Source organism: Orbilia oligospora (genome assembly GCF_000225545.1).
Source record: "Orbilia oligospora ATCC 24927 unplaced genomic scaffold scaffold00007, whole genome shotgun sequence".
Taxonomy (NCBI): Eukaryota; Fungi; Ascomycota; class Orbiliomycetes; order Orbiliales; family Orbiliaceae; genus Orbilia; species Orbilia oligospora.
In genome coordinates, this window is record NW_011645564.1 from 430,392 (window position 1) to 457,080 (window position 26,689).

Consider the following 26,689-nt stretch of genomic DNA (forward strand, 5'->3'; position numbering starts at 1 on the left):
TCGCCACAGAAGACTGGATTTCCCAGCTGGTATCACCTAACCAGGGTGTCTAGATCGGCCTCTTTTGTTCTGTAAAAACTGAGATGGGGTTTCTTGGGTAAAGCAGTAGGTAAAGTAGGTCGTAATCTCCGAAACTCGAACTCCGGGGTCGAAAAGAAAGAATCGGATCGTTGGAGAGAAAAGAAAAGAAAAGAAAAGGGAGAAGTACAAGAGATCCCGTTCCCTTGGTTCCGAGCTCCGTATTTCGTCTCTCTTGACTTCTGCGAGGAACTCCGTTCCCGTCGGAGTGGGCTGTCTGTGCTGTGGCTGTTCAAAGTTCCTAATCGTCGTCGCGGAATGGTTCGGGGTGCGTGAGTACGTAAACGTTTCAAGTTCAACACGGAAAACCCGCTCCCCAAGAATGCGAATGAAAATCACAGAACAATCAGAATAAACAAGAGAGAAAGGGATAAAGAGCCCAATTGCATCCGCTAAAAGTCGATGATATGACGGCTGATACTATCATCTATATGAAAAAAAGGGAAATGATAATCAAGTCTATGTGCGGAGAAGAGGCACAGGGAGTACTCCGTAAGAATCAAAAAATAGATGGAGATAATCGAATCTTAGGTAATAATGCTGGGAGGAATGGACAAGATGAGGTTGGTTTGGTTCTGATGCCTGGTTGTCAACGGTTTGAAGCTGACCCTGGCCGGGAATGGTCTTGGCGGATGCTGCAGATATCCAAACAGGTCACTGGACTGAGTTGAGTTTGAGTTGAGTTTGAGTGAGCTCGAAAGACCGATCACGAAAGGGAAAGTGGAGATGGCTTCGCGGATAATAGCGGGGATGGAAGGAAGAGTGACGATGGGGAGGAGGATGATGATGATGTTGATGATACCGGATGAAGATGGTGATGATGGGACATACAAGAATCAATAGTATTTAAATCCATTACCTAACTCCAACTACCGGCAACCACATGTTCAGATCATTCTTTATTAAGCCGTCCAGGAATCAATACCATGCGCCAGGTCAACATCGGATGAATAGGACATCGCCTGGACTGGGCCTTCTTTGGTTTTAAAGTCTGTCCACTTTTGAGTTAAGGCTTTGAGGCCTTAGCTTTCCCGGTCTCGAATCGCACTGCTGTTTTGGGACTGACAAAATTAAAGCCCCAGTGCAGAGTCGAGCCAAGAGCTGGAATATAATGGAAAGAACATGGTTATTCATCACAGCTTCTCCTCTTCAGCCATAAGCTTACGGGATGAATCAAATCGCTAGAATCCGAGCCTGCGGTAGTATATGGAAGAAATGATGGTAATTGATAGTCATGCATGCAATCTTCTTGTAAATTTATACAAAGGAAATAGGAAATAAGAGTTCTCCCACGTAGCCATGACACGAAACGTTAAGAACCCGGCACCGCGACAATAAATATAAAAGGAACAAAAAGGAAATTGGAAACAAGAGAAGGAAAGGGAACGAAAACTTTTCGGTCGTCTCTCATATTACACCTTCGCCCTCTTCCCACACAACCCCGAATAATATGTAGGTAGAAAGAAAAGTTTAAAAAGCACCAGCAAGGCCTCTCTTCCCCTCCGTTGCGGTGGTAAGAATCAATATCTATAGCGATTTAACGGGTAGACATAGCTATAAAATGCAAAGTTAGTAGGTTGGCATATGATATTGACTGAGCTTAATGGTGATACATACCCTTGGTAACCAACCTCCTGAGGGTGGTTTCCTTCTTCTTCAATTCCTCGGCGGTCGAGTCCTCAACCTCCAACTGGGCCATCGCATCGCTCAACTCGGCCTCAATCTTAGTCTGAGCTCCCTTCTTGATTCTGCCGGTGATCGCTGCGTCGCTAACAATCTCCTCAACTCTCGAGATGTAAGCCTCCAATTGTTGCCTAGCCTCGAACTTCTTGGAGAACTCGCTGTCGGAGTTCTTGAACTTCTCAGCATCGTCAATCATCTTCTCAATCTCACCGGTGCTGAGCTTGCCAACAGCGTTGGAGATGGTGATGTTGGCGCTGCGACCTGTCGACTTCTCAGAAGCGGTAACCTTGAGGATACCGTTGACATCGACCTCGAAGATAACCTCGAGGACGGCTTCTCCGGCCTTCATGGGTGGGATAGGAGCCAAAGTGAACTCTCCGAGGGAGGTGTTATCCTCGCAGTTAACACGTTCACCCTGGTAAACTGGGAACTGGACGGTGGTCTGGTTATCGGCGACAGTGGTGAAAGTACGCTTCTTGATGGTTGGAACAGTCTGGCCACGTGGAACAACCGGGGCGAAGATGTTACCCTCCATAGCGACACCAAGGGAGAGTGGAACGACGTCCAACAAGAGGAGGTCGGCGGTCTCCTCAGAGGTAGCCTTTCCGGAGAGGATACCGGCCTGGACGGCGGCACCGTGGGCGACGGCCTCGTCTGGGTTGATGCTCTAAATAAAAAATTTATCAGCACAGATATTCTTAAAAATTTTAAGTGAAAGCATTTTCCCAAGGAGTTAATTTACCTTCTCCAACTTCTTTCCATCGAAGAAGTCGCTGAGTAGCTTCTGGACCTTGGGAATACGGGTAGAACCACCGACGAGCACAACCTCGTCAACCTGTGCCTTATCCAAAGCGGCATCCTTCATGACCTGTGCGACGGGGTCAATGGTGCTCTTGAAGAGAGCAGCATTGATATCCTCGAAACGAGCACGGGTGATGGTAGTGTTGAAGTCCTCACCACCAGACAAGCTGTCGATTTCAATGGTAGTGTTGGTGACGCTGGAAAGAGTACGCTTGGCACGTTCGCAAGCAGATCTGAGACGTCGGAGAGCACGCGGGTCATCGCTGATATCGAGCTTGGTCTTCTTCTTGAACTCAGCCTTGAAGTGATCCAAGAGAGCGGTATCGAAATCCTGACCACCAAGATGGGTGTCACCAGCGGTAGCCTTGACGGTGAAAACACCACCTACACCAATTCCGTTAGTTTTTGTAAGAATTTCGGTTACTTCGATATGATTGTAATTTACGAACCCTGGATGTTCAAGAGGGAGACATCGAAAGTACCACCACCAAGATCGTAGATCAAGACGTTCCTCTCCTTATCACTCTTACCAGCACCGAGACCATAGGCGATGGCAGCAGCAGTGGGCTCGTTGATGATTCTGAGAACGTTCAAACCAGCGATGGCACCAGCATCTTTGGTAGCTTGTCTCTGGTTGTCATTGAAGTAGGCTGGGACGGTGATGACAGCCTTCTCAACCTTCTTGGCCAACTTGGCTTCAGCAATCTCCTTCATCTTGATAAGAACCATGGACGAAATCTCTTGTGGGGAGAAAGTCTTGGTCTCTTTAAGGTACTCAACCTGTATATAATCCCAAATATATTAGCATGCTACCCGGGTCTCAAAAACAAAAATTTTTCACTTCAAAGAAAAAAAAGGCAGGAAAGACAGAATCTGAAAAACGAACCTCAATGAAGGGGTTTCCCTCCCGGTCAATGACCTTGAAAGGCCAGGTCTGGACATCCTTCTTGACGCTTGGGTCGTCGAATCGTCGACCGATCAAACGCTTAGCATCGAAGACAGTGTGTCGAGGGTTCAAAGCAGCCTGATTCTTAGCGGCATCACCGATCAATCGCTCCTCATCGGTGAAAGCTACGAAGGAGGGGGTAACACGGTTTCCCTGTTCGTTGGCAACTGCGAAAAAGATATAGCTGTTAGGTCAATGCAATCATCGAGGAGACCATCGAGGTGAACTAACTGATTTCGACACCGTTGCCCTCATAGACGGCGACACAGGAGTAGGTGGTACCTAAGAACGAAGAAGAAGAAGAAAAAAGTTAGCGGGGCCATCAACCTCGATCAGCGATCAGTAAGATTCGAAGAAAAAAAGAACCAACATACCCAAATCGATACCGATGGCACCGTCATATAATTCCTCTGCCATCTTGAAGGTATAAAAGAGGAGTTTTTTTTAAATATTTTATGAGAAAAGGGAGGAGTATGAATACAAGAGCAAGAAAATGAAAATGGGTAGAAGAAGTGGAGGAGTGAAGAAAAAGAGGAAGAGAAGAGAAGAAGTAGAGCAAGAAGAGGTGGTTTAAGTCCTGCAGAAGAGCGGCTTTGTTTAAACGTTGGTGTTGCAAAAAATTCTAATTTTTTTTTTTTTTTTTTTTTTTTTTCTCTTCTGTCTAAGGCGATTTTACCGGACTAGCTTTTTTTTGGCAGGGTCTTTCCTATTAAGAAATTTTTGACCATCGAAGGCCAAGACAGGTCGTTTTTGGTGGGCCGTCGATGCCCCGCCATTCCCAGTGCTGCATTGTGCTATGCTGTACGCGTAGGAACAAGAACGCCAAGAAATTCAAAATGCAACAGACTCAACTCGGAATTGGTGTAACCTCAAACGTCCGACAACACAAGAAGTCCTCGCACCTGCACGCATTGGGTCAGCAGTCGGGACTATACCCGCACGCGCGTGACACTCCTGACTGAATTGTTCGCACTCCCTCAATCCATCAGCGTAATTTAATATAGTCCTTCTAGCTTCTAGGCTCGCCGCTCTTCATGCCACTCTTACAATGTTGACGGACTTTGTTTCCCTCGACAGTCCGAAACCCTGTATATATCGCCCTCTAGCTTCTCGTCTTCCTAAAGCTTTAAAGCTCTAACCTACTAGCGTAACGTTTCTAGCGTATAATTCATATAACTACTAGTGACCTAGTGGTATAGAAGAATCTACTCTACGCCCCATAGCGTCCTTGAAACTCCTTTCAACATCTTTCATCTTTATTCACTCCATATCCTCTTCAGCACCCTCACCCTTCATCCTCACAAGTCGCTTTTCCAGTTCATATTTCGCCGCAATGGAGGAAGTTGCTCCAACGACATCAAGCAGACTAATAGTCAAACTGCCATTACAAAGGGAAAATCCTGCGCCCAGAAGCTCTCAAACCTTGTCAATCCGTGGTGTAGAAGCAGCAGAAATCCAAATCATTGACGATGAAGGCGACCTCATCCTCACAGTTCTAAAAGCACATAGCCAACAGCAAACACCCCTCCGAACCTTCAAGGTATCCTCCAAAGCACTTTCACTCGCTTCGCCACTTCTCAAATACCATATCACCAACCCAACAATTCTTCCAAACCGCCACTCTGGGCAAACAGAGTCAAACGAAGGGTCTGACCCTAGTGGTGGGGTCACCTCACGGAAGCACCTCAAAATATCTGCAAAAAGCGGTTCAGTTGTGGAGCTAGTTTTGAACATCATCCACCACCGTCATGATAAGATCCCAATGGCTTTGAGTATTGGAAAACTACACTCTATTGCCACTTTTTGTCGTACCTATCAGCTGCAACATGCGGTTTACGCAGCTGCTATGCACTCCATTACTATCATGTGGCCTTTCGATCCAACGTCCGCCATCGTCCCTATTGAAAAAACCGCAATCATTTCAGGGTGTGGTACTGACAAACATCCTCACGCGAACGAGGACTGCCCCAAATGGCTTTCGGTTGCTGAAGTATTTCAGGTTGACAAGATTATCTGGGAGTGTATGCAAAATCTCGTTTTCCACGGCTTGGCAGATTTGGGCGATAATTTCGTCCCCGACGGCCAACAAGCCCGACAGATCCCGGTCTACTCACACAAGCACCGCGGTTATCTCCATCATGGTCTGCCATATTTCGCCAGTATGTATTGATTTCTCTCAATCTCAGAATATATATGTCGCACAACTATAATAGCTTTCTAACGTTAGGATGACTTAGAAATCTGGACACAAAGAACTATGTTGATCGACGGCCTCTTCGACACCCTAGCAGCTAAGGATAGCGCTTTTACGCAAGCAGCAAACAAGTGTGAATTTCTCTGCCAGGGTTCCAAAGACAGAGCCGCCCAAAGCATTTGTGACAACTTCCAAGTTAGAGAAATCATCAAGCTGAAGGCGGCACTTGGCATTCCTGATGGCCTCTTCACCCGTCCTTATCTCGACAATCACACTCTCGATGAGATCTTTGAAGTTTTTAGGAGACTAGAGCCCTGTGAGCCAAGTTTCATTGGGTCTGTCTATAGTAAGCAAGGAGAACATGCTGAATGCGAAATGTCTCTATACTTTTCTCGGGTTATCAAAAGATTGGAGGAGGGCTGGTACAAGGAAGCTTGACGTCAAAGCCCAGTGCACCGAATTTATTAAAAAAGGGACTGCACTGAAATTTGTCGCGCTTATCGTCGAAAGTTGTCCCTTTCATCTCTGTATTCGTTCAAAAGTAGCGCGTTAGAGAAGTCTATACTTTCTTAGGGTCGTTTTATTCACGGTCTCATGCGTCTTGAAGCGACCAAAGTTAACTTCATGTATCTTCTTTCGTGAAGTTTGCAATCAGCACCGGTCAGGTCTGAGCCGTTTTCAAATGAATACCTGTCTGATGGGATAGTCAGCCTGGTATTTATATCTTGGCTCAATTATGCCATCTCATCTCAAGACCCACGCATAAGCCATAAACTTTATAAAACCCATAAAAGTACACACTGTCGAAGATCACTCCGGCCACTCGCAATATGTGCCTTAATTTTGGAGAGTCTGTGCATGACAAACATCCACAGGTTTGATAGAGAAGGGATTTCGACCTGAAGGAAACAGATCTAGATTTCCCAGAACATAGTTAAAGAACCCCAAGGTCTGTTCACTGAACCCAATACCCTCATGTATGAGCGCAATCTTTAAGCCTAAAGCGGAATTAATACTGGGGTCTCAAGTCTGATAATATCCCCGTAATGGAAATTTGTCACGGTTCCCATGAAGCCGGGACATAGCTAAAGGAGGTTCGTCAAATATGCGGCCAGGCGTATAAATCCAGCGATATGGCGCAGAAAATCGAAAGGTTGGACTTCATGGTAGTTGTGACAGATGAATTTCGCCAAATACGGGAATTTTGAAAATATAGGGCTCAAGCGTATGGTGTCAGTGAGCTTCCAACTCTCCAAGCGGGCCGGAATAGCCATGAGTGATATTAGCCTTGTAACTCCTTTTTTTTTTTTTTTTTTTTGGGGGGGGGGAAGTACTGGTTAAGATCGATCGTGGATCGAATCTGAATATCAATTCTAGTTTTCACGAGAAATGGTTTTGATTAGATAAATAATTAACGTATAACCACGAACAGACACTAATTTTATCAGACTAGACTTGGCCCTATTCAGTCTATTCTAACCCTCAGAACAAAAACCGCGGTCAAATCCGCTAATCATAGAGTCCTGCTAGCATGCTCCTAAATCATCTCTTGGTTTCTAAAACGGTTCCTGGCGCACCGATGCCGCTCTCATCGATACTTGTTCTTGGGCTATACATATATCTCTCATTGACGCACCTTTAACTATCCGTAAATCTCCAAGTTATAAGCAATATATATATTATAACTTTCTCTTTTTTCTTCGACGAATTTGCATATATACCCCGATCATTCAGCCTCAGAACTTTCCTTTTTTAGCTAAAGTTCGGTCTAGTATGAATGTATACTATGAGCAGTCTATTTTCTACTATCAATGGTGTCTGGCGAAAAGGTGTACTTCTCCTAATGATCACCATTGCGATTAATCCGCACCCTTTCCAGGTTAAGATACGATAAGCACATCTTTAGCAAGGTCGTAAATCTAAACACACCCATTCGAAAACCATTCTCGGAAGGAACCCGTAATATGCCAAACTTTTCGATAGCGCTGGATTTTTTGGTGTGATACTCAAATAGCAGATTTACGAGGCTAGAAGATGGATGCATCAGTACTAAGAAACCATGGATGTATGCATGGCCTCGGCGGAGGGGTCCTAGGACCTTGCGTTGGCCTCGATGCTAGGAGTTCTAGTACGACTTAGATGAGTACTAGCACAAAGCTAACATCATACAATACTCAATACAACAGCTTCAGTCTCATCACCAGTACCCGACCGAAGATTGATGGATGTCTAGTAGGTAGGTAATTATCCACATAAGAAGGGCTCCAGTTATCATGCTTAACATTAACATGAAACTAGTAATCATATGAAGAAAGCCACGCCATATCCAACTAGGGTCAAAATTAAGTTTTAATCAAGCAACATTACGCGTATACGGCCAATACTCCCTCAATACCATTCGAAAGCGACTGGATTCATACCACGCTTAGCTTTTACATTTAGCACTACTACATACTCCCTCGATTTAATTTCCAGCCCTCTACTACGTTAGAGACTACAGTGGAGTATTCGCCTTATCCCCCCCTTGGATTCACTAAGTCTGGTACGTGGAATTCTCCCTGCTACTAATTCCCTTCCAATTGTGACATATGAACTAATTACCTAGGCATATAGGTACTTACTGTTGATATCTTCGTTGGTTTCTTCGGCACCGGTCACGGGTACTCGCGCAAATAAAAATAAGACGGTGGTCCCAAATATCTCAAGACAAAACTAGGATTCTCTTCTCAAATTTCGATTGATTAAGATCATCAGAAAGGACGACTTGGAATTTGTTGGGATGGATAACTTCCCCACTTACGACATCGCCGGAGATGTTGCAGATGTTGTCGCGACTCTGTATACCGAGCTCGAGGACGACAAGGATACAATTGTTGACCTCGCTGTTTTCAACCTCTCTTCCCAAGTTCTATCTATCACTTCACCAATCTTCCGAGCAATGTTTAACCCGGTCAGTGGGTTTTCAGAGTCGAAGCTCAATGGAAATAATATGAAAGAAATTCGCTTCGTAGCACCATCACTGGAGGCTGGTGTCATCGCGATGAGTCTCCTCCACCATCGATACGATTACATCCTGGAAACTCCATCTGTGCCTATTCTGAGCAGCTTGGCTACTTTTACCGACTATTACCATGTCCAATCTATCTTCAAACGTTTAGTTGCTTCATGGATTACTGCTTTACAATCATCTCTTACGCTTGAGATGTATACTGCAGAAGCACTCTGGGTTGGTATCGTTTTCCAGAATCGGGCTATCCTCGAGCATCATTTGCAGGGTGTTTTCAAGGGAATCACAAAGAAGGGTGATACGTATATGGTAGGGCGTAAGCATCTCCATGCAGTTATGGACAGATATTCTGACGGTATGTCTGGACTTGTCACCTGAATTCCAGCTTCAAAATCAAACCAAGTCTAACAAGGGAATAGCAATCTGGAACGAACGTGAAAGATTGATCCAGAAATTCGTCGACGAAGTCAGTTCAAAGTTAGAAGTCTTTCGCATCCATCTCGACGAAAAGTTTCTCCCACTACCTGCAACTCCGGCAGCCTCTCAAAGTGACGATACCGATAGCGATTCGAACTCCAGGAGCTACTCGTCTTCAGACCCCAGCGATAGTGGAAATTCAAAAACCATCGTCGCTTCTGGAATCCCAAAATGTGATGTGGTACAGCTAGGAACTTTACAAGCCCTTCGACTTCAGATCGGCTTTCCAGAACGCCATATAGACCATATGACATTCGAAACCGTCATGTCCATCTTTGTCAAAACAACTAAACAAAATCCTATAGATAACCATCATGATTGTCGGAAATATCTCAAGGGGTCTGTTACTAATAAACACATCTCATGTAATACAGTGGAAGGCTTGCATAAGCTTGCTGTTGAGATAGAGAAGACCGATGTGCGAAAAACTCTCTTATTAGCTTTCAAGATCGAAGGGCTCAGCTAAATACTTGTTTCACGTCATGTTTCTAACAGTTTTGTATCTTATCAAAAATTTGTGTCTAAATACTCCTTGAACGTCACGACTATAACCTTTAATTATCCAAGATTTTATCCTTACATCTTGAATATAGCGATACTGAACGTAGTACTATGCTTAACAGGGACATGCAACTCTATTAACCTAGAAGATACTACATTAACTGCCTCTCGAGCTCGCCTTAAAGATTGAGAAGTCCCCGTAGTTTGTACCACGACACAATGATATTATGCGTTTTTGGTTGACCTAATCTAATATCATCAAAATTTTAAAATACAGCCAAATAAATGAGGTAGGGAGATTAATTCACCTAATGAGTGGAGATTATTTAGGAATCAGTATTCCTTATGTATTTCTTCTACCAGTTTCGGGTGATAAATGGGTACAGCTCTAACTGCCTAGTTGAATATAGAACCTTCTTCCGCCCTCAATTATAATATTAACACAGTACATGTAGAAAATCAATATATCCACAATATAACCATCGGATGTAATTTAATTAATTAAGCTCGTCAGCAGATATTCAAGCGACACAATAATACACTTCCTTTCGACAACAATTGCAAATTAACAGGCCGACAACAGAAATAATGGGGCCATCGAAAGAGCCTCTCAAAAACCACGATATCGACAGTACTGGTGACGTCGTCGCGAAATTGGTCTCTGCTGATGATGATAACATCGAGCTTTCAACCCTTCGTCTTTCTTCAAAGATCCTCTCTCTAGTATCTCCTGTTTTCAAATCGATGCTTGACCCTGCCAAAGGCTTCAAAGAATCTCTTCTCAAACCGAACGGTATGAAAGAGATTTGTATCACAGCCTTCTCAGAGAAATCAACAATAGTTGCTATGAACATCCTTCATTACCAGCCTGAGAGTTTGCCCGGGCCTACGGAAGTATCATCACGCGAACTATACAACCTCGCGAGCTTTGCCGATTATTATCAGTGCCAGAGGTTCCTTAAGCTTTGGACCCCAATATGGGCTATGCCTGTATGGAGAATTCGTTCTCCATCCAAAAACACAGCTAGATGGCTGTGGATTGGTATTTCATTCCAGATCCCTCAGATTACCAAAGATTGCGCGCAGGAAGTCTTCGAGCGTATGAGATTACAAGGCGGGAAATTTTTGGTGGATGGGAAACCCTTTCATGACGCTATGAACAAATACACTGATGGTATGTTCTAGCCTTGCCTTTCTACCCTCCTGTGCCATCGCGTCCATTTAATATTTTCTAATACATTCTGGGCCATGGTCAAGTAATCTGGCACCAACGAGAGAAATACATTCAACAATTCACCGAGAAGGTCGAATCTCAGTATTGCAATTTTGAAAATGAGTCCAAAAGGAAGGGGGTTGCATCCAGATGCGATTTGATACAACTAGGAACTCTGAAATTTCTTCGCTTAAAAACAGCGCTGCCAAAATGTGAAAGAGACGAAATGACCTTCAAAGAAATATTCTCGATGTTGCGAGGGTCAGCCGAAGCGGGAAAATATTCACAAAGGTCATAACGATGGTAATTCTCTATGCGATACGGTAAAGCATCTTACGGATCTAGCTACAAAGCTTGAAAATATTGTGGTAAAGAAGACGCTGCTGTCCGCCTTTGGTATATCTGATAAAATCTAGTTCAACGGCGGATATTTTTCTCATACCGGGGTAGTTGGCCGCAAAGATCAATATGATTCAACTTAGGTCCTACCAGGACGTTTAAATTTTATTCCTCAGGTTCATATACTTTTGCATTTTCTTTTGATGTTACTCATCGCAAACTTTCCGGCTTTCCCACCTAAGTTAAACTATGTAACAAATATAATAGTCAGTTGAAGTAGTATGACCACCGAGATGCCTGTATTGCAACCGCAGAAAATATCTGGCCAAGCTTATTTCATCCACTCTCCTAAAATAATAATTTTAAAAATTTCAGATCTCCAACTATCAGCAAATCTCATATATGCATATCTTCCGCAAGCTGCTACTCGGACTGAGCTACTCCACTCCACATTTACTCCTAATATATATATATCGATACATCATGATTGATATGAGTTCGTAAGGCAATAGTTATGAGTAAAATGTGCTTCGAGGTTCTAAATTTTGGGTTTCATACCTTTTTACTTAATTTTCGCCTCAGATTAGCTTAGAATTAAGAGCGCAATGACACTATAAAAAGAGGACAATATATAATCTACAATAACAATGCAAACATTTAAGCTCCTATATATATATAAAGTTATAACAAATTCTCATACGTAAACAAAACTATAAAACCATTGTATCGAAATCCTATTCTAGCCTGAAAGTTGCGATATCCCAAACTCTATCCTTGTCATACCTCGAAACTAGCCGTTAAGCCTACGACATCCCTACAGCCTTAATAAAATGATGGTCTTAGGACTTCAAATTCGTAATAATGTTTGCAAAACTTGGCCAAACATCACCAATGCCACTGAGAAGTCGAGATGCCGTTATACAAGACTTTACGCCCACCCTTAACTCTAGGATATGCTAAGCTATACATGTGACTGATAACCTTATCAATAGGAACCCCGGCGGAGAGCATCGTCGCTAAGACTCCTGTAACCATTGGTGCCGCTATATGATGCGCAAATATCAGTTAGTATTCAGCATCGACGCACAGGTCACAATTATGAGTCTTGAACATAGATATTCAGAATCGGTATAGCGATTGGGCATTGAAATTATTGATGAATCGTAAATTTGGGGGTTTTAGGGAGCGAAACATACCGAACGAAGTTCCGAACCTGGGCTCACATAAATCGCGCCTTCGGCTCATGAATCTTTCGCCAAATCCTGGCCCGCTTGGATCGCAAGGAAGTGACAAATTAGCCGCTGGCGCCCACACTCTGACAAAATGAGCTTCCTGATAATAATTGTGCCCGTCTAGATCGGTACCCCCTACTACAACAGTTCTCTTGCTGAATTTAGAGTCTCCGCCGAAATTTGCCGGAAATCCGTCTATTTCGGTGCCCTGCTCCAGAAAATGGGATTGTGCAGATATATTAGTAAGTATTTGCTGATAGGGCTTGTCAGGAAAGATTTCGCTGGTACAAGAACTGACTAACATCTTCATTTCCCGCACTGAGTACCAAGATGGCATTACGGAGAAGATTAAGCTCCTCCAATATATAGTACATAGCCTTCCTGTAGTGCTCCATAATTTCTCGAGGGTCACCAAATCCTACTCGATTCCACAAGAACAAATCCTGCCAGTGCTCCGGAGTCAAGATCAAAGATACGTTCACAATGCAGTTACTCCTGCTATTTACTCTCCTTATATGATCATAAATCTTGGCGAATCCATCAATAATCGCAATAAATGCGCTATTTCCTATGTCAGTGCGTCCAGAATCGAAAAGAACTGGAATAATCTTAGCTTCCCGTGCAGCCCCTAAAGTTCTGCCAGCTACTTTGCTAGTCACCATAGTTGCATGCGTTGGCTGGTTCGGACTAATGCGACGCCCCCCCTTCTCATCGGTAGGGAAATAGCCCGCCATGATCCAATCGCCGAATTCGACGTCCGCTAGTTCCTAGATGTGGTAGGAATATTTTTTTACGAGTTAGTTTGGCTATGTTTCGTATTCCGATACGGAACTTGAGAAATTGCACTGCTACCTGGTGAAGATGATCAAGGCCGTTATCCAACACATATACAACCTGGCCCTTCCCCCCCTCCTTATAATTCCAAAAAGCATCTGCCAGCTGCCCAAATTCTGCCACCTGGTCTTCGTATAGTCCTGGTGGTTGAGATATTTGCCGCATTTCCGGAAGGCCGCCCGAGTACCAATCAGCCACGACAGGAACCTGATCAATATTGAAGGCAGAAGCGGGACTCCGTCGGTTCTCCTTCTGGTGGTTAGGGTCTCGAAGTCGCAAATAACGCGGTGGCGGCGGCGAGGAAAGACCGAGATCAAGACCGAGATCGCCGCTTGTCTCCCACATAGCCGCCCCCGAATGAGGATCGCTGCCACTAGAGAAGCTACGAGGAATTGCTTCGCTTTCTGGAATAGTCCAAGGCGCATCTTCCCAGGACTCATATATGTCGTCGCCATAAATATCGATGGCATAAGGATCCGAGAGTACTAGTACAGGCTTACTTAACTAGTCCAATGGGAGCGATCAGAAGAAGAAAAATGAGTTTTTTTACAATGGGACTTCCAGGTCTGGGTACGAGACAACAATGGAAGAGAGCGACTCACTTTGTTCTTAAATTTGTTACGAACTTTCGAAATAGCATCTCGAGAGCCCTGCTCCGTAGCAACCTCAAAGGCCACACAGCCCAGAAATGAACTTTCAACAGCGTAAATATTCAGCGCCTGTGGCGGCGCCGCAACCTTTTTTAGTGCCGCCTCGACCTTCTGCCTAAAGTCCTTGTCCTTTTGATAACCGGGTTTAACCAGAAGATCATATTTTTCGATGTATTGATCTATAGTTCCTATTTTTGAGTTTATAGAGATGATGGGCAGTTTCCCCTCCCTCTGCCATGGCCAGCGGAATCGAATTGCTAAAGCCCGCCCAATCAAAACTTCAAAGAGAAAAAATAGAACCCAGAGGTTGTGGCTGTTAGTTCTCATGGTTATTGATACTTCGGATCGATCTGAAAACAATCCACCGTATGTGCGGTGACACTTTGAAGCAAAACGGGGGATCAGATCCGGTCTAAAGGATTCAGAATCCCTAGCTACCCCAGCTGCCCGTTTATATAACCATCTAAGCATCAAATTTCCGGAATTCCTGCCAAGTTCGAATTCGTCTACAGGCCGACAAGTCAACTCTACAGTTATATCTAGGCCAACAAATTATCTAGTAGTCGGTTACAAAACAAGCACAGCCCCCAGAATGCTTATACAAGCCAGTATAAAAGCCTAGATCCTTGAAGCCAATATTAGATTCACGACGGGTCTATGAAGCCAAACTAGTATCAGAACCGCTTTCGTCGGTGCGGTCTAGATTATATGAATTATGTGCATGTATCAAACAACATAGGATTGCTTCAGCTCATTAACTCACCAACACATCCTCATGATGAAACTGTTGCATTCTGGGTCAGACTCAACTGGTACTGAATGCGTGCGTGCGTGCGTGTGCAAGAGCTGAGCCGCGGGGCGCAGATATAGATATTACGGCTCGTTAGGTATATACACGTAGATCGCATTGCGCTCTTGATTTTTAAGACGTATGTCGTTCGCCATTTTGATGCATTGGCACCACGGTTTGTGAGCTAACGTTGATGCATTTGTACATATTCGAAACGCTCCTAACCCCCAACATCGTCGATCGAGTTCCCTCCGGACCGGCCTCCAGCGCTAATCCTAACATTACGTTAGTACTACGTACTTAGCACCTTACAACACCATGTTATTGCACACGTAAAAACATTTGCTATTTTATTTGGCCCAAAGCTTCGGGCATAAAGAAAGTATCTTCACATTGCTGTTGACTTAGCATACTATACTAGCATATTAAAAGTAACTGACATTAACGTATAACCGCATGTAACTTGTTGTAAGTAGCGTTTCATCGCGTTTCGAATGTAACAACTAGCTTCCTATATATATATACCCGTTCAGGTCTCTGTGCGAGACAAATATGCCCATTTAGTAAGAATATATTCACGACATGAATATCGAATTAGTCCAACCTCGTCGATGCCGCACGACTTACACCGAGCCACTTTTTGTTCCGTCACGAATGCAGCCACTAGCTAGCTCGATCATATAATTATAGCCACCGTGTCTTCAAAGGACCTCAGAATATGAATTAGCCTATTATATAAAAAGAACACCTACGTAACGCGTTAACGGAACAAGTCTTTGAAACTGATTCTTGGGGCGATGCTCAACATAGCGGAGTCTTCCAAATGGTTTTGCCAACTAACGCACTAGAGCCGAAACTTATTCATTGTAAAGGCTAGTAATTAAACAAAAAGGCAATTTTAGAATTCCAAAACAGCAAGTAACAGGGAGCTTTTTTTTTTGAAAAAAAAAGAAGATATGAGAATAATTAAAAACAATGATAGGAGCAAGAACAATAGCAGAAACAGGAACTATAACAGGAACAAGAAGATCGAATTGTCCTCGACTCTGGCTGTTTGGTTAATCTAGATATAATCAACCTAGCCAAAGTTACGCGCGTGAGTATTGCGGAACAAAATAATGACTCGATAGCTGGCGATGTCATAAGTTTATATATAAGAATATATCAAAAATGGAAGAAAATTGGAGGCCAAATTTAACGCCTTCTTGCTTTTTGGTGGCTATCACCTCGAACTCGTTTGCCCAAACACCCCAGAACCTTATCCAAAAAACGATGCTTCCTATCCAGTGCCTTTGACTTCGTTAAATCCAAGAGCATGTCCCGATTCAACTGCAAGGCTTCCAAGTCCTCTCTATCTATATTCGCTCCCGCTCGAATCAACTTCCCCGCAATTTTCCAGTCTCGCTTCATAAGAGCGTGATGTAACGGCAAAGCTCCCACCCTGTCAGCTAGTTCAACCTTAGCACCACCTTTAAGCAGTAGCTTAACACACTTGTAATGCCCATTGACGCATGCCCGATGCAATGGCGTATCCCCGTTGTCGTCACTCTTGTTGACTTCTTCTTTGTCGTTTATATATTTTAGCAGATATTTAACAATCTTCTCACGTCCCAAGGACGCCGCGAGATGGAGTGCTGTCGTCGAGGTTCCGGGTTCCGTGCTTTTTGGGTTTGCCCCGGCTTCGAGGAGCAACTTTGTGGTCTGCGGGTAATTGCATTCCACGGCTTTCATCAGTGCATTGGCCCCAAGCCCACCCTTCAATTTACCTATACTACTACCGATCATTGGCTTGCCAGAATCGGTGGGCTTTCCGGGTGAGTTCTTAACCTGTCGGGCATTCTTCTTAGGTACGTCGCAAGACGGATCCGTTGGTTTTTCTGCTGCACGAGATCCGCCGCTCCGAGAAGTAATGTTGGGTATTCTACCAAGAACCCACTCAACTATCTCATAAACCGCAGAATCAGCCTCTATCTGTTGTTTCGGCAGGTAAAAGTATTTCAGCCTGCAATACTTTGCTCCAGAATCACATAACTCCATCCACGCGCCCTCGCTACCCGTATACCTTTGCTCCCTAGCCAAACCACTACCAGTACCCGGCGATCCCCAACGATTTGTAACTAAACAAACTTTTGAGTGATCTAATATCCCTCCCGGAAGAAGGCTTTTCACCGCTTCTATGGTGCGTGGGGCGAGTGATGGCTTTTGGAACTCATTATCGATCCGCTGGGTGTAAATTATCCCCGATAGGTTCTTTCCGGGGAAGGATTTAGCCAAGAACTCTTCGACGTCAGAAATGACGGACGGGATGTATGAACTGGTTATCCCAGGGGTTTCGAGTAGTACTACCCGTAGAGCTCCGATATTGAAAGATGACATTTGGATTTTATCATTTTCGCCTATATATATAAAAAATATTTAAATATCAATTAATGTTCTAATATAGAACTATATCTCGGGAATGAATTGAAACTATAGCTTTCTACTATATATATATTTACAAAAGCACCTGGAGGTACTTAGGTTAGATGGAAAAACAGTACCTTGAATTCCATATATACGGCCTCGAGGCACAGTACTATCCGCTGGACCTCTGAAGAAGCTTTTCCCCGACCTTGGCGTACCAGTCACAAGAATTATGGCTTCCTAGTTTACCATGGCGCGTTAGTAACAGGCATTATCCCCGAGTCAGGATTTTGTCTCTAAACATAATACCTCACGTACATTTTCGGCAGATGATTTGGAGCCTTCTGCCGCTCGGGCTGATAGTTCAACTTCCAGTTGCGACGCTGATTCCATTCTAAGTGAAGCTTGTGGGTTATAAGAGTAGAGCTTCTGAATTATTCTATACGAGAAGGGTACCGGTGTTTGTTTACTTTATCTCGTAAACTATTAGCAGCGGATGTCTATTTGCGACCATCTGATACGTATATATATATACAGCTTAAAATCGATCCGATCTTTTTAAGAGTACGAGAAGAGGAAGAGTCCCAGGCTCCAGGCCTTGGTTCGTCAGATTTTAATAAAAGAGGGGCTTTATCTTTTTTTTTTTGGACTATAAGGAAGGTGAAAGTAGTATATTTCGAGAATGACAGAGTGGAAGAACCAAAGTATTTATACTGATAACTTAGAAAATATTGAGCCTTGCTCTACCCATAGATATCAGCCCGAGGAGTGAGAAAAAGAGAAAAAAAGGAATATAGATCGTGGAGAACTAGACTATCGGGTCGCCCAAGTCCATGCTTGCAGTAATAAATGATGAGGCTATTCATTTTTTGACATGACATCAGCATCCTATGTTTGTACCAGCCCGCTGGCTGGCACCGAATCGAGTGATACCGACGGGTCCAAAAAAAAAGTCCCACTTTGAAGCAGTTTCAGACGGGAACTCATGATCAACCTCGAAAAGAATTAGTTTACATCGTACAAACCGTCCACACCAAGTTTAGCTTATCATAGATAGCCTTCCCGTTAGCCTCAAAAATAAAGAGCATTGCTCGTAGACAACACGAATAATCCAACAAGTCGCAATCACTGCTCCAAAAACAGTTTAGCGCTGTAGCACTGTGCATTTAAAGGAAGCCAGACTCGACTTCTCTCTCGGGAGCCCCTCCATGTCTTCTAGCAGAAGAGGAGAAAAGAAAACAAAGACGAGAAAAGACAAAGAAAGACAAGAAAGGAAAAGAGGGGCGAAGAGAAGGGGAGAAGAGAAAGAAAAGAAAACAAAAAAAAAGAAAGGAAAGGAAAGGAAAGGAAAGGAAAGGAAAAGAAGATTGTCTCAAATTTGCAAACCAGGCTTCGAATGCATATGAGGGGAAAAGAAAAGAACAAGAAAGATTGCCAAATCATGTAACAGGCATCCGTGACTCTATTTGGCTATACCGCTCAACTTCCTTCTAGAATGTTTGCGAAACATTATGGTAGAACAGCCCCGAGACCAGGCGCAGGTGAGGGCAGGGATGATAGCAATCAATATACTTAGTAGGACCCCTCTGAGCTCACGGCCTGGTATTTGTATAAGAGGCTATCGATAGCCTGAAACCAAACAGACGGAAGGGTAGGCGGTTACCAATCCTTCCCATTCATTCTAGAAGACGGATGCGGGCAGGTTTCCGGGAACCAAAACCGCACAGCAAACAGCGATACCCAGTCTTCCGAGACCCCGAGCTTAGATACGCCTTCTAGCTGCTAGTACCGCCGGGGGACGTTGTGTATACATATCCGCGAGGTAGGACCTTAGTACCGAACGTACGTAGGTTAGTTCCCCCAGCTAGCCTTCGAAGTTCCCCTTTGCATGGTCTCGTTCAATTTTCTTTCTTTTTCTTTTCGATCGATCGATCTCTAAAATCCGGATCGGCCCGTGGGAGGCCTTCCATTTAACCCGCTATGCAATAAAAATTATAATTTTCATCGGCTGACTACCTACTTAAGTTTATATATAACTTTTATCATAACTTGACAAGCTCGAGTCTTTCCCCCTATTCGTAAACCAATACTTTAACCACAGCCACAACGATAGCTTTAAAAAAAACATAAGAGGGGCAAAAGAAGGGAAACTACAAGAAGAAAAAACTTGATCATCGGTTAGATCCTAACAACCCTTCTTCCTCTCTTCCCCGCAGCCCTCCCCGCCATCCCGCCTTTCTTCCCTTTCTTCTTCTTGCCCCCTTCAAACGCTGAAACCGAGAAGTGATCTCTTCCAAACTGGTCAAGATCCTTCACTTTGTAGATTCTCACGATCCAGTTTTCGCTGGTAAACGCCTCGTCAAGGGTGTGTAACACCGGCCCTTCGGATGGAAGTCTAGCCCCGCGGACGCGGTCTTGCGCCTGCCCGGGTGGGAAAAGCGACGGGAATTTGTAGTAAGACATTTTGTACCTATCATCGAAATGTAAGCATAACCCCCGGCATCAGGATATATATACTCAAGAAATACACTCACATCAAACTATTCTTCATCGTATCCGTGGCTTCATGATCCACTTTGTACTCACCCCTATGGGTAAAAAACTTCCTCTCCTGAACTTCTTGTGGCCAAACTCCCTCGGCAATCCTCACCATCCACAAGAATTTGTTGATATCATCCCCACTGTACCCTAATAGACCTCCAAAGATAATGAGGACGTAGTCAACCTCGTGTTTTCTCAAGATATCGTAGCTGACCTCCTCGCTGCTAGCCATGGCTTTTCCGACGGTGGCGATGTGCGTGTTGTTCCATGTGTTATTGTCGACGAGGGTAGTTCGATCGGCCATACCACCGATTTGATAACCGTAATCCCACCAAGACATGATCTTGGCATCGTATGGTGTATTTTTGCGTAGCCAGTAATAAGCTTCACGGAAGTCGTCAATGATATGTTGAGAGCCATCAGGCATGCGTGATGCCAGGACGACAGAGGGCGAAGAATAGGCGTTCGAGGTGACCCAAGTACAGTGAAGAACAAACAGAACGAGGTAGACGGAAAAGGCACCAACAACTGCAACCTTAGATGTAATACTGTAGATACCAATGTATGGTGCCCTAGAAGAAAGGAATCCACCGGTTTCTTTTACTTTCTCCTTCTTTGGTTTTTTGGATTCCGAGTCATCCTCTTGCTCCTCAGGGCTGTCAATTTCGAGATAAGTGTCGAAAATAGAGCTAACAGTGATTGCGGCAGTGACACAGACGATTGGAGTCAGCGTAAGCATGAGACGGACCATGACACCAGCGAAGTAACTCGCCATGACGGAGTACACAATGATGAAAACGTGTTCGTCAGTCAATTGACGGAAGCAGAGATAGACACCGGCAGGGAAGAGCCAGATCAACATATTAAGGTCGAAGAAGAAAGATGGCCATGCAGTAGGTTGATGCTCAGAGACTGAGGCAATGATGGGGATGTGAATCTTGGCGTAACCGGTATCCCAAAGAGAGTAGAAACGGCCGGACCATGGGGCGATAACACCCGTAACGGTAAGAGTGACGAGACCGGTGAAGGCAACGATGGTAATGAGAATAACCAAGGCACGTAAAAGGGTATTGAATTGCTTGGATGAGACCTGACCACGGAGATAGTCGACAAATGCAACCAACTGAATGAGCCCAAAGATACCGAGAGCAGCCATATGTTCACTAGTCTTAACCGGCAAGAAACCGACGAATGGAACTTGCATACTGGCCAAAGTTCCCAAAGCATACCAACTGGAATACGCAACATAGATCCTACCGGAGTACCTACCCATCAAGATGAGAACAAGGACATGGAGAGGGATCAAGTTGGTGATAAACACGTATCCACCCCAAGCGGAGACCATATAAAAGTAGAAAAGGGCGCAAAGACCACCCCACATGGCAGATCCGAGCTTGGCAGCTTTGATCCAAAGATAAAAGGTGAACATGAGCAGGAAAATAGCGATGGCCTCGTTATCGTAGCTGCCGGCAACGGAACGGGAGATGTAACCAGGCGCGATACCCATGAATGCAGCAGCAAGCAAGCCGGCACCACTATCCTTCATCTCCTTTGTAAAGAGGTATGTTGCAAAAGCAGTCAGACCGCTAAAACCGGGGGCGAGAAGGACACAGATATTCCGAATATCGACGGGGAGAGATATCATGCGGAGAGCATGCCAGATGGCGCCGGAAGTAACCATGAGACCCGGGTAGAGGGTGCCACCAGTGACACGACCGAGAGGATACCATGTTCCTAAACACAAATATCAGAATCCAGAGTGAAGGAGGAGGGAATTGTTTGAAGAGGAGGGCCGACGTACGGTCATCGAACCAATTCCAAAAGTCGAAGAAGCCATGCTTGACCAGGTATTTAGATGCCCTGAAATTGAACCAAGGGTCAACTATTATGGATTAGTATCTCCAATTAAACCAATTGGTGTTCAGAATACGTGACAATTGGACCTACACTCGTGAATAATCGATTCGAAACCTAGCGTTTTCAACTAACGGTCAGCAAGCAGTTCCCCTCCCCCAATTATATGAGTGCCCCACGTGTTCAGTGTTAAGTGTTAAGTTAGACAAAGACATACGAATAACAGAAAACAATCTACTAGCTACAGCAGCAGCAGCAATTGTCAGGAGAATAACAACTCTGAGAATACTCCGAGTGCTTTCCGTGGACGCCGGGTCCTTAAAGAGTATCGATTTGACCGTCGACATGGCGTGTTATTTGATGGAGGGGAGGAAGCTCACGAGGAGCCGATGGTAGGGGAAGGACGGCCGATGCACACGCCGGGACCAGACCAGCCAATTGACGCCCCGTATAAGACAAGGTCAAGATCAATTGAGGCCGTGAATTCGGTGAGGTCTAACGATGATGCTGTTGTCGTTGATGTTGATAGGTAGTGTCCGAGTACTGATTGAATTCGAATTGGCTGACGTCGGCAACACTGCAGCAGCAATTTGGAGACCTGTCCTTTCCACCCGCCAATTTGTTGGTGTCGTCAACGCGCCATCCCAGGCGCCAAGACGGCCTCCATTTGGAGTTACCCTGTATGTAATCACCCCAGTAACTACACCGCCAATTGCACAAACCGCATACTTGAACTCACAGCAATTAATATTAATACTTATGCTCCTCTAGTACTTAAGTAAGTACCTCCCATCTGCTTCCAAAGAGTGCTTGCTTTTAGGTACATGTACTTATAATTAGGGAAGTACTTAGAGGTAATTATAATTACTGATAGCTAGTAGTGACAGAGCGCAGAGGGCTCAGCGTTGTAACCAGAAGCAACAACAACGCAAATGAGACCAGCAAGCAAAAAAAAGTGTTGTTATGTTGGTTCTAGCGAATATTTCGAGCTCCAAAAGTCTCACGTGACCTCGCCAGTCCGGGTATCTCCACCAAAGGCTACCAAAGTCGATGCTTCTAATAGTTACTTACTTACTTACTTAAGTGCTTAAGTACCTACCTACTAACTTAAGTACTTACCTAGTATCTTATACTTGTTAAAGTAATCGAGCAAGTGCTTTTACATAATTAGCTTCGAGATATCAATATATTTTACCCAGTTAATGTTCAGTACTTACTTACTTTAAGTACTAAGTACTTAGTAGCTAGTAGTCACACATGCAGACATGTGCGACGTCCTTGCTGTATGGACCAAAGCTCAGCTCAGCTAGCTAAGCTGTTCCACTGCACTTCTGTCGCGTCTCCCTCCAAACACACAGCTTCATCCTCACATCCCACTTCACAACATCACCTTCATCTTCAACTTCAACCTCAACTCCACCTCCATCAACATTAATAATATCCTCTCAGCCATGGGCTCCAAACTTCCGCAGCTCTCCCTCCCCCTTCTAAAATCCCTCCTCTCTCCGTCAACAACCCCCACCTCGCTCCTCTCTTCCTTGCAATCTCTCGAACCCCGCGCTTCAATCACCACAATAGATTCCTCCACCTCCGAAATCCTCTCAAACTATTATTCCCTCTACCTCCTGACTCTCATCCTTGTCGACGATCTTACCGAAGCCAGGGCCCTCACAAATCGTATCGATACCCAACTGCTACATAACGATGCCGCCATAATCTCCTCGTATAGAGTCTTGCAGGCCGTATGGAGCAAAGACTACGTAGCTTTCCATCAAACGATGCAGGGTGCCCCTTGGGGTGATATTACGGCTGTTCTTGCCGGACGGGTGTTACGTATGTTTTTTTTTCTTTCCCTACCTCACTCCTAGATGTTCATACTACTACGAGTACTGATGCAGAATAATATAGAAAAACACCGAACAACTACTCTTTCCCTCCTCTCCACAGTATATACTTCTATCCCACCGGAACTCGCTCAGAAATATCTAGGAGTCTCGGACGAACAACGTACCGTCAAGATGTTAGTTGAAGAAAACCCGGAGTTCGGGTGGAGTCTTAATGATCAAGGATTCTTAGTAAGGAATGAGAGCGGTGGGATTAATACTGTCAAACAGGAAGGCAGAGCCAAAGAAGGAGAGATAGGAAGATTAGCCGGGTTGGGTGGCTTTCTAAGTGACGTTTAGATAAAAAGAAGCCCTCGTTCCTTTTACCATTATTTTACCCCCCCACCTTTCATTCTTCACCATATGATATATGATTAATGAAGGAGAGACTTTCATAACCAGCTTATTTGGGCTTTTGGTCGATTGGCACTGGCGTTCACATTCACCCCGGGAAATGCTTGAGAATAGTATCTTCATAGAAGTAGCATCATGAATCAAACGTATACAGATATAAACCCCGCATCTCAACCACCTAAACTCGGGCTATTACTATTCCATAAACGATAGCTAAGGTATCCCAAAAAACTAAAAAAAGAAAAGCATGTGCATGCTCCAAAAAAGTTACTCCCAATATGTTAACATCAAATGCTCCTTTCATACCCAAAATCATATCATACACTTCCTTGAATGCTTTACTTTCTCAATAGGAGGAGAAGAGCTCAACTGCCCAACTCCCCTGCCTCCTCCACAACTTTCAAAACCTCAACTTCCCTTTCCAAAAACCTTCCGAACTCTTCACAATCCATCCCACCAGCCTTCCAAAGCCTATACAAGCTCTTGACACTCGTACTAACATGCTGCTGAATAGCAACTTCATTTTGCGTATGTACCTCCGCCGCACTCTCCAGCCCGGCGACTACCCTTTTCGCTGTTGCAATCTCCGGCTTTGGATTAGAATGTGAATGTGAAGACGTGACAGTTGGATGATTCACTAAAGTAGTAGCTTGGATCACTGGAGAAACTTTTGTAGAAGGATGTGTAAACGCTGTTAATGGCGTAGACATTGTTTGCGCATCGAAGGTAGTGGATGCTGATGTTAAATTTGTAGAAATAGAATCTCTTCTGTCTATTCCTTCTGTTCCTGTTGTTTGTGGCACTGTTGTGGGTGTTGGATTATCAAGTACTGGCTCGACATTCGCGTATCGTGCGTAATATTCTTCTTCTTCTTTGTCTTCTTCTTCTTCCTGCTGTCGTTCCTCGGTTTGTCCTTGTAGCACCCGACGAGCTAACAATGACGCAGCGATCTGAACGTGAGACTGTGGTTGTTGAAGTTGAAGTTGTTGGTGATGATGTTGATTTGTAACGGCGGGTCTGGGTTCTTCATCCCCAGCTACTGATTCAGTTTCTTCATCGTCGTAACGACCCCAGTAATCATCATCTGAATCCTCATCATCAACCGCCTCTTGCTTCTGCGGTTGATAGAGATTATTATTACTATCGATATTCCCATAAGAATAACCGCCGTACTTAGGCACAGTCCTAAACTCCTCCTCGGCAGCATCAATACTACTCCAAAACCCGCCTGCTCTCAAAAAGGCCTCCTCTTCGTCATCCGCAAGTCGTACATCGTGGACTTTCCACGCATTTCCAATCTCTCCTTCCTCGGAGACCAAATCGTCAGCTACGAACTGATATAACACTACAACCTCCAACTCTGGTACCGATACCAGACATTGTAATGTCTCAGAATCGAGACGGCGGTATCCTTTGTTCACAAACGTGTTTGGTGATGGCGGCTGGTGGAGGAAATAGTAGTCTTGACTGGCAAGGTGTTCTTGCAGGGTTTGGCCGTCGGAAGGAGATGATGACCAGGTTAAGAGGGAGAGCCAGGAGTTTTCGGTGGTGAGGTTGAAGGAGAGATGGGTTAGGCGGCTTCTGGTCAGAGGGGTTAAGAGGGGTGGTAGTGATGGCGGTGGCTTGGGAGATGCGAAGCTGGCGGGGAGTTGGGCCAGAAACGCGGGGAGGAGGGAGGAGAGTGTCGGTGGGGGGATTGAGGCTACCATTCTTTCTTGAGGTTTTGGAGACTCGGAGGCTTGTGTTGGAGATGTGGTATTTTAAAGAGAGGATTCGCGTTAATGTTCGGGGAACAGGGTTTGATAAAGTCTGTGCCCAGAATTTGAAGATCGATTTTCCGTTTGATCCTGGCTGATGGCTGATGTTAGTATATCGACTTCGACAGGAGAGTATATATTTAGAAAGATGGTCGACGGTGTGTACGTGCGGAGAAGTACTGTTTTAAGCTTTCACCCCCAGGCCATGCGACGACTTAGAAGCTCGCGTGGAGATAACCGGGCTGGAAACTCTATGACTTATGGGGAACCATTCAAACTTACTTTCTTCTGGTCCACAGTTTCCCTTTAAATTTTTAAATTTGGAAGGGTTTGTTTTATGCGGAAACTGGTTAAGTCAGAATGATCTGGCAGACCGTTTTCTTTTCGTTCGACCGCCGTGAGTAAGCGAGGTCGAGTAGGTCACTTGAACAAATGGAAATGCGCTTTCCCCGGTTTGACAGATGGGTATCCCTCGAAATTATCGATGTGAATGTTGGGTCTTGATTTTGAATATTTTATTCGGAAGGGTAGAGTCGGTATCTCTCAAGCTCTCGAGATCTCTTCAGTGTTTACGCATGTATATATTCGGTGTATGCATTTGGTGTAAGTCCGGCCTCTTTTAGTCGGTGAGGGAAATGCCTTAAATTAATGTATTTAAAGAAAAATAATTCAAAAGTTCGCTTGATCCTTCTTAATACAACTTTCCTGCGCGACGACGATGACAATAACGGCCACCACCGCATGTCATCTGAGGCCGACTCACCGCCCTCTTATATACAAAGTCTTGGTCGTTTCTTAGCATGTGGCCCGTCCTCACGCTTGCATTTGTCCGATTCCTGTCAGTTGCTTTAACCTAGGCTTATCAACCCAAACCACCCCCTGCAACAGCAGCAGGAGTAGTACTTTCTCCGGAAAATGAAAAACCGCAGGCAAATTAAAACAACCATTGTTCTTTCGATGGTTAAGTCGGAACTTCTAGTTTACCATTTCAAGGTTGGTCAGTTTCTACGCTGGGAAAGTCCGACGTTTTTCTTGCTTCAATTTTATTTGTCTTTAAAAAAAAGAAAAGAAAACCCAGATATGGGTTGGCTTTTAGCGTCCCTTCGCCCGAAAGTGGTCAGTGTTTCTCCGGTGCTGCGGAACATGGTTTAC

General features: G+C 44.6%; 9 protein-coding genes across 9 annotated transcripts; 4 read left to right on the forward strand and 5 right to left on the reverse strand.

The window, feature by feature from the left end:
• Positions 1-1,615: 1,615 nt before the first annotated feature.
• On the reverse strand, positions 1,616-3,925 carry AOL_s00007g116 (uncharacterized protein; the record flags this gene model as incomplete). Its single annotated transcript, XM_011120017.1, has 7 exons — positions 1,616-1,632; positions 1,696-2,428; positions 2,504-2,946; positions 3,012-3,342; positions 3,449-3,675; positions 3,740-3,790; positions 3,883-3,925. The coding sequence occupies 7 exons, from the start codon at positions 3,923-3,925 to the stop codon at positions 1,616-1,618; spliced, it is 1,845 nt and encodes a 614-aa protein (XP_011118319.1).
• A 916-nt stretch (positions 3,926-4,841) lies between these two features.
• AOL_s00007g117 (uncharacterized protein) lies at positions 4,842-6,140 on the forward strand (the record flags this gene model as incomplete). The annotated part of the gene is made up of 2 exons (XM_011120018.1): positions 4,842-5,667; positions 5,746-6,140. 2 exons carry the CDS (start codon positions 4,842-4,844, stop codon positions 6,138-6,140), a joined length of 1,221 nt encoding a protein of 406 aa, XP_011118320.1.
• A 2,341-nt stretch (positions 6,141-8,481) lies between these two features.
• Positions 8,482-9,652, forward strand: AOL_s00007g118 (uncharacterized protein; the record flags this gene model as incomplete). The annotated part of the gene is made up of 2 exons (XM_011120019.1): positions 8,482-9,064; positions 9,129-9,652. 2 exons carry the CDS (start codon positions 8,482-8,484, stop codon positions 9,650-9,652), a joined length of 1,107 nt encoding a protein of 368 aa, XP_011118321.1.
• A 623-nt stretch (positions 9,653-10,275) lies between these two features.
• AOL_s00007g119 (uncharacterized protein) lies at positions 10,276-10,872 on the forward strand (the record flags this gene model as incomplete). Its single annotated transcript, XM_011120020.1, has 1 exon — positions 10,276-10,872. The coding sequence occupies one exon, from the start codon at positions 10,276-10,278 to the stop codon at positions 10,870-10,872; it is 597 nt and encodes a 198-aa protein (XP_011118322.1).
• Positions 10,873-12,124: 1,252 nt separating this feature from the next.
• AOL_s00007g120 (uncharacterized protein) lies at positions 12,125-14,282 on the reverse strand (the record flags this gene model as incomplete). Its single annotated transcript, XM_011120021.1, has 5 exons — positions 12,125-12,282; positions 12,436-12,679; positions 12,774-13,238; positions 13,324-13,809; positions 13,908-14,282. The coding sequence occupies 5 exons, from the start codon at positions 14,280-14,282 to the stop codon at positions 12,125-12,127; spliced, it is 1,728 nt and encodes a 575-aa protein (XP_011118323.1).
• Positions 14,283-15,939: 1,657 nt separating this feature from the next.
• AOL_s00007g121 (uncharacterized protein) lies at positions 15,940-17,541 on the reverse strand (the record flags this gene model as incomplete). The annotated part of the gene is made up of 3 exons (XM_011120022.1): positions 15,940-17,141; positions 17,367-17,388; positions 17,467-17,541. 3 exons carry the CDS (start codon positions 17,539-17,541, stop codon positions 15,940-15,942), a joined length of 1,299 nt encoding a protein of 432 aa, XP_011118324.1.
• A 1,785-nt stretch (positions 17,542-19,326) lies between these two features.
• Positions 19,327-21,890, reverse strand: AOL_s00007g122 (uncharacterized protein; the record flags this gene model as incomplete). Its single annotated transcript, XM_011120023.1, has 4 exons — positions 19,327-19,618; positions 19,683-21,423; positions 21,491-21,571; positions 21,761-21,890. The coding sequence occupies 4 exons, from the start codon at positions 21,888-21,890 to the stop codon at positions 19,327-19,329; spliced, it is 2,244 nt and encodes a 747-aa protein (XP_011118325.1).
• Positions 21,891-22,994: 1,104 nt separating this feature from the next.
• On the forward strand, positions 22,995-23,726 carry AOL_s00007g123 (uncharacterized protein; the record flags this gene model as incomplete). The annotated part of the gene is made up of 2 exons (XM_011120024.1): positions 22,995-23,376; positions 23,452-23,726. The coding sequence occupies 2 exons, from the start codon at positions 22,995-22,997 to the stop codon at positions 23,724-23,726; spliced, it is 657 nt and encodes a 218-aa protein (XP_011118326.1).
• A 419-nt stretch (positions 23,727-24,145) lies between these two features.
• Positions 24,146-25,489, reverse strand: AOL_s00007g124 (uncharacterized protein; the record flags this gene model as incomplete). The annotated part of the gene is made up of 1 exon (XM_011120025.1): positions 24,146-25,489. One exon carries the CDS (start codon positions 25,487-25,489, stop codon positions 24,146-24,148), a length of 1,344 nt encoding a protein of 447 aa, XP_011118327.1.
• Positions 25,490-26,689: the final 1,200 nt, after the last annotated feature.